This window comes from Eleutherodactylus coqui, chromosome 8 (genome assembly GCF_035609145.1).
Source record: "Eleutherodactylus coqui strain aEleCoq1 chromosome 8, aEleCoq1.hap1, whole genome shotgun sequence".
Lineage (NCBI taxonomy): Eukaryota > Metazoa > Chordata > Amphibia > Anura > Eleutherodactylidae > Eleutherodactylus > Eleutherodactylus coqui.
In genome coordinates this window covers 52,631,471-52,645,221 of record NC_089844.1, presented here as the reverse complement: position 1 = coordinate 52,645,221, position 13,751 = coordinate 52,631,471, and the positions used below count along the sequence as shown (strand labels likewise).

The 13,751-nt window shown below is 44.2% G+C and overlaps 1 protein-coding gene across 5 annotated transcripts in view; it reads right to left on the bottom strand.

Moving 5' to 3' along the window:
- Positions 1–6,920, bottom strand: part of IKZF2 (IKAROS family zinc finger 2) — a 78,190-nt gene extending 71,270 nt beyond the window's left edge. For 2 of the 5 annotated variants that reach the window (XM_066575623.1, XM_066575625.1), the window contains exons 1-2: positions 6,780–6,920; positions 4,593–4,641 (exon numbers count right to left, since the gene is read on the bottom strand). In XM_066575623.1, the coding sequence (XP_066431720.1) occupies positions 4,593–4,641; positions 6,780–6,782 (52 nt within the window). In that variant the 5' untranslated portion in view covers positions 6,783–6,920. Of the gene's footprint in view, positions 1–4,592; positions 4,642–5,624; positions 5,673–6,779 lie in introns of those variants that run through there. The other 3 variants (XM_066575624.1, XM_066575626.1, XM_066575622.1) reach the window with 2 other exon arrangements.
- Between the last annotated feature and the right edge of the window lie 6,831 nt (positions 6,921–13,751).

Sequence of the window (13,751 nt, the reverse complement as noted above, 5' to 3'; positions counted from 1 at the left end):
TTTTATGACCTCTTACAAGTAAAGAATTATTACTACTCAGAAAACTTAAAGCAGTAAAAACAACAAAAAAAAGAATGCAAAGTGAATAAAACTGTGCCGTATTCCTTCTTAGACCCATTCAGCCATAATAATGTAAAAACCCAACTGAACTAATGTGCACAACATACTCTAAAACCAAGGCCAATCCTGCACCAAAAACAGATTTTTAGTGATCCAATAGTATCAACTTTCATAGCCTGTGACAGAACTTCAATCAAAACGTTAGTCGGCGGCCACAAATTCATTCCTGGTTTCTCATATTTACCATATTGTAACAATTAGAGCAAACACAACTAGACCGTAAATCACCAAAGATCCAGGGCTGTGGAGTCGGAGTCATGGCGTTGGGAGTTGGAGTCCCATTTTGGTCGGAAGCAAAGTAAAGACTCAGACTTACAAAAATAATATCAATATATATATTTTTTTATAAATATGGTATAATTTATAGAATTTGTTGCATATTTCCTTTCATCGGAGGGTAGAACAGTTTTGAAATATCCTATTACTAAACGCATGGCGTATTGTATATTTAGAAATTAGTAAAGTTTTGTGTTCTGAAATTGTATTCTAATTAATATATTTTACATTCTATTTAAACAGCTTAATTATTTGATCATAATGGTGATGAAAAGGCTGATGTTACCGTTCTAATACAGTAGATTTATTACGTAAAAACACGAGTCATATATAAAGGAGTCTGAGAAAACTGAGTCGTCGGAGGTTTGGCTTACAGACTCCACAGCCCTGCAAAGATCGAGAGGGAAATGTCTGGACTGGCATAAAATAAAAATATTGAAGAAGCGATCTGGCATGATCACAAGTGCTAATCTATATACTAACTGTCCATAGACATGACCGTTGACTAATGGCCTCTGTAACTGTAGACTCAGATGTCAGTGTTGGGGATGGGAAGGAGAAAGAGCTCATCTACAGTTCGGGGATGTAAAGAGGTTTAGATAGAAGACATTTATAACATATCCAACGGGGATCCCATAAAGGTCTGCTATGTGGGACTTCTTCTAGGGCGACCCCCTGTAGGATCCAGCCAGGAACACCATTAGGGGGTGTTCACAAGTTGCTGTGGATTTTATTGCAGATGTTAGTGCAGATCTGCTGTAGATTTCACCCCCTCAATTTGAATTCAATTGGAAGGGTGAAATCTGCTGCACCAAAATCCGTAGCAAATCAGCGATGTGTGAACGGACCCCGTTTTTGGAAGCAAGAAAACACTAAAGATGGAAGCAGGTTGACAAAGCTTCATCAGACTACACAACATCATGAAGACACGAAACATATTCAGATCAACTATCTGATAATCCAATAAGAGGTGGGTGGTGCCACATTTCGGTATATTTATTTGTGGCCCGAATGACAACTATTCTAGAAGAAATGACGAGGAACAGTTTCATAGGCAGGAGGCCTTATACGACCTTCTAGCCTGGGGTTTCAGGTATCCAAGGTGGAGACCACCAAACAGCAGTTTCATAGGTCGGAATTATACAGGCATGAATTTAGGTCTTTGTGATGACGTCTTGTGGGTTTACTGTTTATAGAACTCACACAGGATAGGAATGCCATCACATGTTAGGAAAATGTGGCTTTTTCTGTTCATGTTGGCCAATTCTTGTACCATTTTATGGTTCAAACAATACACCACTAGGACCCAGTTTCCATTATGTTAGACCACTGCAATGGACTAACTACTATATTTTGTGTATCACATATGCAATGTGTCCCCACTAAGGAAAATGTGAGAACCATTAGCAGCTCATAATTTGAGAACCCAAAGTGGTGCAGCGATTGGACGCCATGTTATCAATAATAAGAGCAGAGGAAACGGTTTATTGCTAGTTTTAGCACTGCTAAAGATTTGGGGGATCCTAGGAGACTTACACAAAAAAACATGTGATCCGAGTGTAGGATGCAATATATAGTTATATGTTCAAAATGCTAAGGCCGGGTTCACATGTTGCAGCCACAGTGTAGCCTCTGTTGTGGCTTTCCGTGACTGCTATATGTGAACCAGCTTAATACTCCGAAGGCAGATTTCTCCAGTTACACAAGACTTTATGCTGTTTGTGACCCTCTATATTAACACCTTCACTCCATACTAAAAATACCTAATGTTCTGGAACACATACAGTACCTAACGTCTTGGGGGGGGGGGGGGGGGACTGGAGAGAACCTTAACTCTGCGCAACAATTAGACAAGTCCTGATGAACTATTTAAACACAAGCACATTATCTGTACTAGTAGCAATGTGGGAAGGACAGAAGAACAGAAGAATAATGTATTGCGTGTCACATGTATGTTTAAGTTGGATAAAGGCTTGGGGGTATGAACCGCATTTTCAGCAAACCAGCACTGAGATCTAAATCCAGAAGCCATAGCCAAAAGATGAGAAAAGGCCGGAGACGCAATGGGGCCCATTTATTGGTTGTATTGCGCCAGAATTCTGTTGCAAGTTGCAGCATTTAGGCATAATTCAATTAAGGCAAATTTACTATTGATTTGCGCCAAAATGAACAGATATCCATAACATGTCTAGAATAGGGGGCATGGCTTGCTGCTTGGCCAGAATTAAGAGCCATAAGTGACTTTTCAAAAAGTTGCAAAGTTTGTCCCAATCGCTCTCCGGTAGATGAGTGGCATACAAAGTGACTCCGCATCCTTAGACATATTTAAAAGACGCATCAAATGTATCAACACTGTGCGACATCTGATAAATACCATATGTCACATTTTAAACTGGAGAAGTAAAAAAAAAATGTTGATAATCCCCCCCCCCACTTCTAGAATTGGGCTACTACTACTGCCAATATCTTAATTTTATGGGATCCTAACTAGTATTCCAATGTGGAAATGTTATTAAATTCTTCTAAAAGAGTGCAGGTACAATATGAAAGAAAGACTTCCTAACTGCCATCTGACTGAGCTGATGGAAGACTGCCAGGTAAGTAACAACGTCCCTGTGCCAAGTACTTGACAATCTATGTACCCATGCAGCATAGCCTACATACATGACGGTAAACAAGACATTACATTGTACTGTAGCGCTGCTCCAAAGACTCCCATCTGGAAACAAAGGCCTTCTTACAAAATATCAAGGGTGAGCAAAAAAGTGATAAACGGTCATCTGCAAATGTCAGAATTTCACTTTTCCTACTAAACAAGACATCATTATCGTAATCTTGTAATTTTTACAGCCCGCATCTCCGAAATTCTTCCCTGCCGTAGTGAATAAAACAGCCCAATGGACGTCAACGAGCAATAAATAATCAGAGTCTACCAGGAAATTAAATTCTGGGACATATAGTGCATTCCAAAACTAGTCATGTACTGTTAATCTCCCCCGGTAGATCTTTCTGCACATAAGGGCTTATTCACACAAGTGTATTTCACATCCATGTGCTGTTCCTGTTTCCAACAGACTTCCTAAGGACCACAGACAGACCCATAGTAGTCAGTGGGCTATTCAAACATTTGTTTATTCACATGGACCAATACCAATGGTCCATACAAGGGAGAAGGGAAAAAAAACATACACTATTCTGGTCCCATTCATGGATGAGAGTAGCCTATTCAAAGTCAACAGATCCATGAACTACGGCCTGCACATGAAGAATGTCCTCACGGACAAGTCCCAAGGCAGAGTCAGATCTCCAGAGGCAGGAGTTGCACCATATTCTCATCAACCAACCAAATATGACCCCTCAAGGTTTTCTAGCCTCAAATCCAAGGGCTGCTACAAGATGTGTGCATAACAGATAAGGATAAGACATCTGCAAGGAGGTATGGGAAATCATAAATGGCAAGTTGAAACAAAGCCACTTAAAACAAGCCAAAATGAAACAAAGCCTAAAGCTTCCAGAACATATTGAGAAACATGGGAGGCCATTGTGGCCAAAGACCTATCAAGATCCAAAAGACATGTCCCCCTTAAAGTACATACAATACTGTGCAAAAGTTTTAGGCAGGAGTGAAAAAAATGCTAGAAAGTAAGAATGCTTCCAAAAACAGAAGGCATCTGATTGGCTCCAACGTTTTTTTCTGCAGCAGGATAATGACCCCAAACATCCAGCCAATGTCATTAGGAACCATCTTCAGCGTGAAGAAGGAGTCTTGGAAGTGATGATGTGGCCCCCTAGACCCCTAAGCTAAACATCATTGAGTTAGTCTGGAATTCCATGAAGGATTGGAGCAAGCCTACATCCACAGACGATCTGTGGTTAGTTCTCCAAGAGGTCTGAAACAATCTCCCTGCCGAGTTCTATCAAAAACTGTGTGCAAGTGCACCTAGAAGAATTGATGCTGTTTTAAAGGCTAGTCACACCAAATATTGATTTGATTTAGATTTCTCTTTTCTTCATTCACTTTGTATATTGTTCATTGACGAAATGAACTATTAAGACTTCTATTTTTGAAAGCATTCTTACGCTGCAGCATTTTTTTCCCCCACACTTGCCTAAAACTGTACGAAGATCAGAGAACAAACTATTAAGACAAGTACAGGAAACGAAGGGCATAACACGCATATAAAATGATCACTTACTGGTTACATATCCACCGGGTCTCTCTGTTTCCATAGTCAAAGAGCAGTGCTGAAAGAGAAAATAGGAAATCTTTAATAAACGGACTAGCGTGGATAATAAAACTTGTCATATGTAGCAAACTAATTACATGTGTCTGCTGGAGTGTATATAAGGCTGGCCAACCAGCCGAGATCCAGACCCCGTACTTCATCTTTTTACAATGGTGCAGCTTATCTGCTGCAAGGTATTTGCAAACTAACCCTGCTGGTGTCCTCTACGAACTGCATAGCCATTTATTCAGATAGGCAGGTAATAAGTGAAGTTATTGCTACACCAGAAATTCCATTTCAAACTAATTGTCCAATATTAATTATTTTCTATCCCATCCCATTCAGAAATACCCCAGCTAATTCTGGCTCCAAGCTCTTAGTTCTAAGTAACTAGCATATGCTTACTTTGCGATTCCCATCTAAAGTATTCCAAAAAGTAGCAAAAAGCCTACTATAAAAGTAGCAAAAAGCCTACTATAAAAAGAAACAACAACACAAGAGCCCCTATATAAGAGCGTAGCATAAATGTACCTATGTCCTCCCTGTAAGCCGAGTGCTGTCACAGGCTAGTATCTTCCTGTGTTATGTGACTTAACCCCTTTGAAGCCAACAACAATCTACAACTCCACATAGCGTGCCATAGGTTACCAGGATATCAAAGGACGAATGACATCATGCAATTACCATTCTGTTTACCAATTAATATACATTGAAGAGCACATCGATTTCAAGGAAAAACACCAAGTATTTCAATGTCTTAAAAAAAAAAAGAAAAAATTAGGACTTCTTCATTTCAGCAACTTGTTCTTGCCAAGTCCTTGTCAGTTTCCTGGAATTGCTGTCAGTAGTTCTTAAGCAAAGACTTCAATATCACACCAGCCAATAATGAATAGACATAGAAAGTAAAGCAAATTGCACCTAAATCTAATGCAGAAGAAAAAAAATTATTTCATTGGTGTGCCTATATTGTTTATAGACCTTTAAGCAATAAATGGATCTTACCTGCAAGAGTTCATCCAAAAGTACATGATATATTGCACCGCATGTACATGGGATATCAGTCAGCCTACTCCACTTGCACACTGCTGTCTATAGAATATGCAATGGATGTGGAAATAGTGGAGGATTAAATAATATATGGGCTACTGTACATAGCGGAGCAGAAACCTGCTGGGTGCAATCTATAGAAGGGAATGGCTGTGTGGTCAGTCTGTGATTGCTTCCTGGGCTGGTTCTGATCTCTTGGACATTACATTAAACATAAAGGATGCAAGTGCTGCCCCGAGACAAACTCTTTAAAAACTACTAAAATTGAAAAAAAAAATTAAAAAAAATTGGTAAATAGGTATAAGAAGAGAAAAAAAGTAGAAAAAAAAAAAGAAAATCTGAATACAATTTTATGCAAAATTGTGAAACTTTTTACTGAAAAGCATTATTATTGCTCAAATAGCAATTCCATATGCATCCTGGGAGATGAATGCAACTGCACAGCAATGTCTGCACACTACAGAGACGGACACATAAACAGTACAGAATGGAAGATGACCACCCCAGCATATATCATATACCAAAAGTGAGAACTGGCATCACATATAGCGTATACATGGGAGCTGTCAAACTCCTTGCAGCGCAGTGATGCTCAGACCCAGCAGGTCGTCAACTCACAAAGTAACAAAACATCAAAATAAACACCCAAACTAAAATATCAATATTTAATAAAATACTGAAACAAAATGCCAAAATAACACATAAAAGTAAACAAACAAAAAAAGTAGTCTCCACTCAGCACCTAAAAGACCTTCTCATAGGGAATGAAGAGGAATTTTCTTGTCACCTCTTCCCCGTTTGCTCTTAGCTTCCAAATCGTTCCAGCACTGCCAGTTAAATTATTCACAACCAGCCATTTCAGTATTGATCCACCAAGTATATTTAGCTCCTGCTCCTGGAATTTCTGCATTACTTACTGGAAAGTAAGGCAGCTTCAAGTCTTGTCTCCAAATCACTTCCCAAAAAAGTAAAAAAAAAACTCTATCACTCTGGCTGCATGTATTACAGAAGCACTTTTCACCTTTCTTGTCTCTTTTTCCTTGTCAGACTTATCTTACTATCTTTACAAACAGCAGGTAACAGGATTGTTTCAACAGGCTACAGACCCACCATGACAAAGAGCAAGCTTGTCTGGAGCGCTCCTCAACGTATGAAGTTCAACAGGTTGCAAACCTCAGTTGCTGAGGACCCGTCTGTCACCTAGAAGACCGGGCAATGCTGAAAATCAGGAACTAACTGTGAATTGGGCCAACTGAGATAAGAGGAAGAAGAGGCATGGCACAACAACCAAGCTGTCCGATTGTCCCCAAGCAGAGATGGCAGTCAGATAAGAGGTTTCAAGGTACAGATGTAGCAATCGTTAACATGATTGGCGCGTCCTGATAACCGCATGGTACTGCAACGCTGCAAGCTGAGTTATCCTAATGCATTAAGAGTCAAGTCAACTTTGCTCACAATGTAGTGTAGAAATAACTGGACAGTGAAGATTAGCAAAAGTGCAATAATAGAGGTGGAACTATTACTTAAAGTACAGACCACCCAAATTGGTACTAGCGTGGTGCAAAATCCCAAGGTCGCACCGTCATGACCTCCAAAAAGGTAACAAAGTCGAGAGATAGAATTTGCAAAAGTCCGTGAACGCTTTTATTACAGATGTTCACAATGTTTCGGGCCGTATAGCCTTTATCAAGCAAAAGCGCAAAACACATCCGAGTCCGGAGTAGAGTAATTGGAGTGAAATTAAGGAGGAGTTGGTGGTTTAATATACCAGATCATACTGGTGGGGTGTAAAAGGGGACCTAAGGTCGCTGCTACACTGTAGCTATCTGTGGAGAATAGAGTGGTTAAACCTGCTCTCCAATGAAAATTTGGGAATGGTGGGGTATCAGGAACGCAAAAAAAAAAATAAAAATGGTTTATGTTTGTCTCAGGCATGGGACATCTGTATAAAAAGGTCTCACAACACAGGGGAGATAAGTCCCACATGGGAACTACTGCTTACTGTCATTCACGTCTGACATTGCTTACTTCTGCACATATCGCACAATGACCGACACATCAAAGGTGTCAGTACAGCATAAAAAAGGTCTCAAGCTGCGGTGTGCGTTTGGAACCAGTTTATGCGGCACTTTCAAAAACCGGATTAGTTTCGAGGAGCCCACTGCGGCTACGTCTGTAGCAACGGCAGAAGAAGAACATGCAGATGTAGCATAGCCAGGCTTAGGAGATGTAGCAGGACTGGTTCTGTCGTATAGCAGAACGGATTGTGACATTATGATGTGGTTTTACAAAGGGCTGTAGGTAAGTCTGTAAACCAACTACTACAGAAGTCAGTGCGACCACTCCAGGCGCCACGCTGACTTTGGTCAGTCAACGTACACAACAACAAATTTGACTCTGCTACATTTGTATCGCAGTAACATGTTTGATCAAAGTATACACACTAACTTACATCGGAAGGATATTTAGATCTAGAAGAAATACTGATAACCCGATGTACAACATAAGGTGTGTGAGATAAGAGTACACATTAAAGATGTCACTACCTCATGTGCAAGGCTGGCCCATTGATTTCTGTTGGCAGGTGAGGAGTTAACAGAGTAGTCCTGGGTGAGTGGTGTGCAGAGGAGCAGGACAGTCCTGAGATGACAGTGAGGAGTCCAGGGATGTGTAGAGGAGTGCTCGGTGCAGGAGCAGCGAGGATGAGTGTGGTGCGGTGCAGTTGGGGTAGACTGGTGAAGAAAGTTAGGAATGTCACGTACTTTCAGGAAAGCAAGAGGGAGAGGGAGGTCATCGCTCCAGCAATGAGATTAACAAGAAACAAAACTGGATCCACCGGTTATTTCTGAAGCAGCTGAGAAAGAAACTCAGGAGAGGAAAAGGGGAGGAAAAGGGAGGAGGTAGAGGGGTGAGAAAAAAAGTGCAAAGAGGGAAACAGGGAGAGAAGGGCTCCTGAGTGAGGGCAAAGTGGGTAGGATGAAGAACCAAGATCAATGCCATCACGCCAATACCCTCTGCTGGGGAGGGAGGCTCAGGTGGTGCTATACCCATTACACTGCCAGGTGACACCCAGGTGACTCACCTTTCCCTAAGCCCAGAATGACACATCTACCCAAGTATGGATCAATAGGCCCCCTGGATTTTGCATTTCTTCATAAAGGTGTATTTACACGAGAGATTCACGCATTGCGAGATGCGGCGGAATGGATTGCGAAAAGACCCTCTTCATTCTAATGGGGTTATATACATTGGCGGCTTTTTCTTTCACGATCGATAGTGCAAGAGAGAAAGCAGCATTTCCTCATTTTGGGGGGATTCTGTTCAAGAATCGTCCATTATTTTCTATTGGAGCTAAAAAAAAAAAAACGTAGCGCACTTGCGTGTAAATGGGATGTTCATGTTTTGGGGGGGGGGGGTTAATGGTGATTACAATATGTGATTTTTTTCTACAAACATGAAAATGGCATATTATATATTTCATATTATTACACATTATATCGGCATTATACAGCAACACAACGCAACGCATTTTTCTCGCATTGCAAAAAAAAAACATGATTAGGAGTTCGATATTGATCCAATTTTCGCAGACAGATATCGCACTCGCCCATGTAAGTACAGCCTAGTCTGGTAGAGCCAGACCACAAGTCCACTGCAGTTCTCATGACGCCACCGTGTACACGAGGCTTTCCAACTATATTTCGGTAGTCACACTCCTCCCTACTACAACCTTGTCAGCAGCGTCCAAGCGCACTCTGCTCACCGTAAGCTTTACGTATACCGCGCTACAACAATATGGCCGTGATCAGCAGTGGTTCCCAGGGATAAAACTACCAATGTCATAATGTACCCAGCCAGCATCCCAGGAAGTGTTGTCATAGCATCACATATCACACCTTGGTGTCACCAGGCTTATTACAACACACTTTGTCACATCATTCACCCCCAGCGTCCCGCACAATTATAAATATTGCGCCACATCCAGAGGACACAGGGAAGCGATTCTAAATGCCTGCGTACTACAGTGTACTATATGGGAGATGCAGGGCACAAAGGACTTGTAGGTGATCAGAACGCTCCCATCTCGGAGCATTTGCTATTGTAGAGACCAAACCAGTTGCCATTCATGATTATTAACCCCTTAAAGTCCAGAGTGTTTCAGTCCTAAAGGAACAGACCCTATTTCTTTTTTCTCAGAGATTTTATGTATGTGGCGGTTTTATGGCCATTTTTTCCTTGGGCTACCTTGCTACGGTTTTTACCCCCTTGAAATAAATGGCTAATACCCATTTAATACCCATGTTCACTGAAACGATTTTCCTTTTTTGTTTTACTCAGGGTACTTTTTTTTTTTTTTTACTTATAGTACTCCATTTGTAAAATTAGTACATAAGGACTAAAATAAAGTATAGGAATGGGTTCCCCATATTGATATATAACTTTTATAATCTTTGATGTGAGGGCACCTATGGCGACGGTTTAGGTGGGGTGCACCTTTTTCTTTAAACATATTTTTTTCCCTTATTTCTGAACATCTATGTCCCCCATGATGTCATATAAGACCTCTAAGGGCCCGCACTGTCATTTTTTTTCCTCTTATTTCACAGTTTTCCATTGTAATTGGGACATCCATAGGAGCGGCACCCATAGGAGCCCGATTAGAAGGGAGAACTTCCCCCTATAGTGACATTAGTCACTGGCAGAGCTGATCTGGGTCTCCTAAGTCCCATCAGCTCTGCCATGCCAGGGGGTTGCTGGCAATCACATGATCGCTGAAACCAATAGAGGAAACGGCACTGCCCTTTCTCTTTTGCCTACTTTGCACTCATTCAGCTGTTCAGTCTTCTCCTCAGGGTCCTCAGCTGTCTGACCTGCTTCTACTAGTTTACAGGAACAAGAGCTTGAAACCTGTGCTATACATTTACAATGGCGCAGTTTTAAAACCCAGCACTGAGCATGGTAAAGTTATGGCACTTGGTCAGGTCACCGTGCGATTCAAGGGAATTGTGGGATATTTGCATCACATAACCTGCCGGTATAGCATGGAGTTGGTGCATGCCCAGCCCTAGGATCTCATCCTACCTTTATACATTAAGTCGCCAGTCACATGATACTCCACGGCAAAACACCTGCTTACACCAGATCACGGATTACAACTTTTTTTTAGTCTGAAGACCATATTGTCAGACTGAACCAATCTCAAGGGCCATGCCATGCCAAGTACATGCCATAGGTGTCCGATAAGTACTGATTCCAGGACTGGCACCTATCGGGAAAAGGGGATTGCCTCTCCCCTGTTCAGACCCCAGAACTAAGGAGGAGACCCTACATACATGCAGCTCTCTCTCCATTGGATGCTGAAACAGCCGAGTGTTTCACTACCCCAATAAACTACAAGATAGATAGCTGCACTAATGCCTGATCACCACTTCATCTACTCCTCCCACACAGGGGACTGGAGACCCCCATTCTACTAATATGTGGGGGGTCCCAGAGATGGTGACACAGTACATGCCCCTGAGCTGTGCACTACTCATCTCTGACTATGACTAGCTGTAAACTAGAGTTGCGCTGGAGAGACCCGTGTGCAACTTGCATCGAACGGCACACAGAAACTGGTCTGTGTGCCATCCAGTTTACAGCACATTGCCATGCATTGGCAAGTCTTGTTTCCCATCTGTGACACGGACAGGAAAGGACATGCCATGCCATCAGTGTGCATAGCCTCATAGTGCTATAATGGGACTAGCTGTGGTCCATGAATTAACACGGACAGCACACAGCCCCAAATTAGCTATTCTGCGGGGGGTCTACATGTGATCAGCCACACATGTACAAGTGTATCTGCCCCCAGATGGTTGGGGACCGCACGGAATGGCATCACAGACCGCAATGGTTAATGGGGTGATCCGGTTACTGGACAACATGCTCCCTTTAGTGCCCCCTGTGCTAAAATAAGAAGGAGCAGTCCAGCCTGCCACCGCAATCCAACCCTGTTGCGATCCCGCTGTTTGTGGCAGCTACTGCTGTCACCAGATGTCAGGTGACCACTGCAGCCAATCAGAGGCTGCAGTGTCACATTGCCAAACTCCTGACATCATGGCAGAAGAACGTCCAGTGACACTGCAACCTTTAATTGGCTGCAGCGGTCACCTGACTTCCAGGTGACATCATCTGTCATAACAAAAGCTGAGACCACAGTGGGACAGCAGTGCTGGATCATGGTGGTGGAGGATAGGCAAGTACACTTCCTGTTCTTATTTTAACACAGTGGCATAGTGGGCACGTTGTCCAGTAACCGGATCACCCCTTTAACCCTCGCACTACAGGTTGGATAACATCAGTCCTCTTTTGTTCATCCCATAACATATATTCACACATTTCCACATGCGTCAATGGCGCTGCCTTGCAACCCTACACCTGTTACTAAGCTGCTGCTGGCACATACCAGCACCATGGCGCTGCTGTAGGTCCACAATGGCCCCTCATATACACAAAGCAGAAAGAAATAAGAAAACATAGTGGACAATAAATTGATTGTGATCTGAGAGTACTGGCACTGCCAACAGGTTCCTTCACACACTGAGCGCCCCCTGGCACCATTGCTGCCCTCTACAATAGTCACTGGCATGACAACTGCTATACAGCAATACAGGGTAAGAAGAGTTGTCATTAACAGCAGGGAGGCAGGCAGGCGAGAAGCAGGGTGGCAGGCAGATGGGCAGCAGGATGACAGGCGAGAGAAGCAGGTGAGCAGCAGAATGACAGGCAGGTGGGCAGCAGGGTGACAGGTATGACAAGCAGGTGGGCAGCAGGGTGACAGGCAGGACAAGCAAGTGGGCAGCAGGGTGACAGGTGGGACAAGCAGGTGGGTAGTAGCGTGACAGGCAGATGAGCAGTAGGGTGACATGCAGATTGGAAGAAGGGTTGCAGGTGAGAAAAGCAGGAGAGCAGCATGGTGACAGGCAAGACAAGCAGGATGACAGACAAGTAGGCAGCAGGATGACAGGCAGGTAGGCAGCAGGATGACAGGCAGGACAAACAGGTGGCCAGCAAGGTGACAGGCAGGAGCAGCAGGATGACAGGTAAGACAAGCATGTGGGCAGCAGGGTGACAGGTAGAAGCAGCAAGTGGGCGGCAGGGTGACAGGCAAGTGGGCAGCAGGGTGACCGGTATGACAAGCAGGTGGGCAGCAGGGTGACAGGCAGGACAAGCAAGTGGGCAGCAGGGTGACAGGCAGGACAAGCAGGTGGGCAGTAGGGTGACAGGCAGGTGAGCAGTAGGGGGGCAGGCAGATTGGAAGAAGGGTGGCAGGTGAGAAAAGCAGGTGAGCAGCATGGTGACAGGCAAGTAGGCAGCAGGATGACAGGCAGGTAGGCAGCAGACTGACAGGCAGGACAAACAGGTGGCCAGCAAGGTGACAGGCAGGAGCAGCAGGATGACAGGTAAGACAAGCATGTGGGCAGAAGGGTGACAGGTAGAAGCAGCAGGATGACAGGCAAGTGGGCAGCAGGGTGACCGGTAGGGCCAGGCAGGTGGGCAGCAGGGTGACAGGCAGGAGCATCAGGTGAGCAGCAGGGTGACAGGCAGGTGAGCAGCACAGTGACAGCCAAGACAAGCAGGATGACAGGCAAGCGGGCAGCAGGGTGACAGGCAGGTGGGCAGCAGGGTGACAGGTAGGACAAGCAGGTGGGCAGCAGGGTGACAGGCAAGTGGGCAGCAGGATGACAGGTAGGGCGAGGCAGGTGGGCAGCAGGGTGACAGGCAGGGGCAGCAGGGTGACAGGTAGGACAAGCAGGTGGGCAGCAGGGTGACAAGTAGAACAAACAGGTGGATGCAGGGTGACAGGCAGATGGGCAGCAGGATGCCCGGCAAATGGGCAGCAGGGTGACAAGCAGGTGGGCAGCAGGGTGACCGGCAGGTGGATGCAGGATGAGAGGCAGGTGGGCAGCAGGATGACAGGTAGGACAAGCAAGTGGGCAGCAGGGTGAGGAGTAGGACAAGCAGGTGAGCAGCTTGGTAACAGGCAAGTGGGCAGCAGGGTGACAGGCAAGACAAGCAGGTGGGCAGCAGGGTGACAGG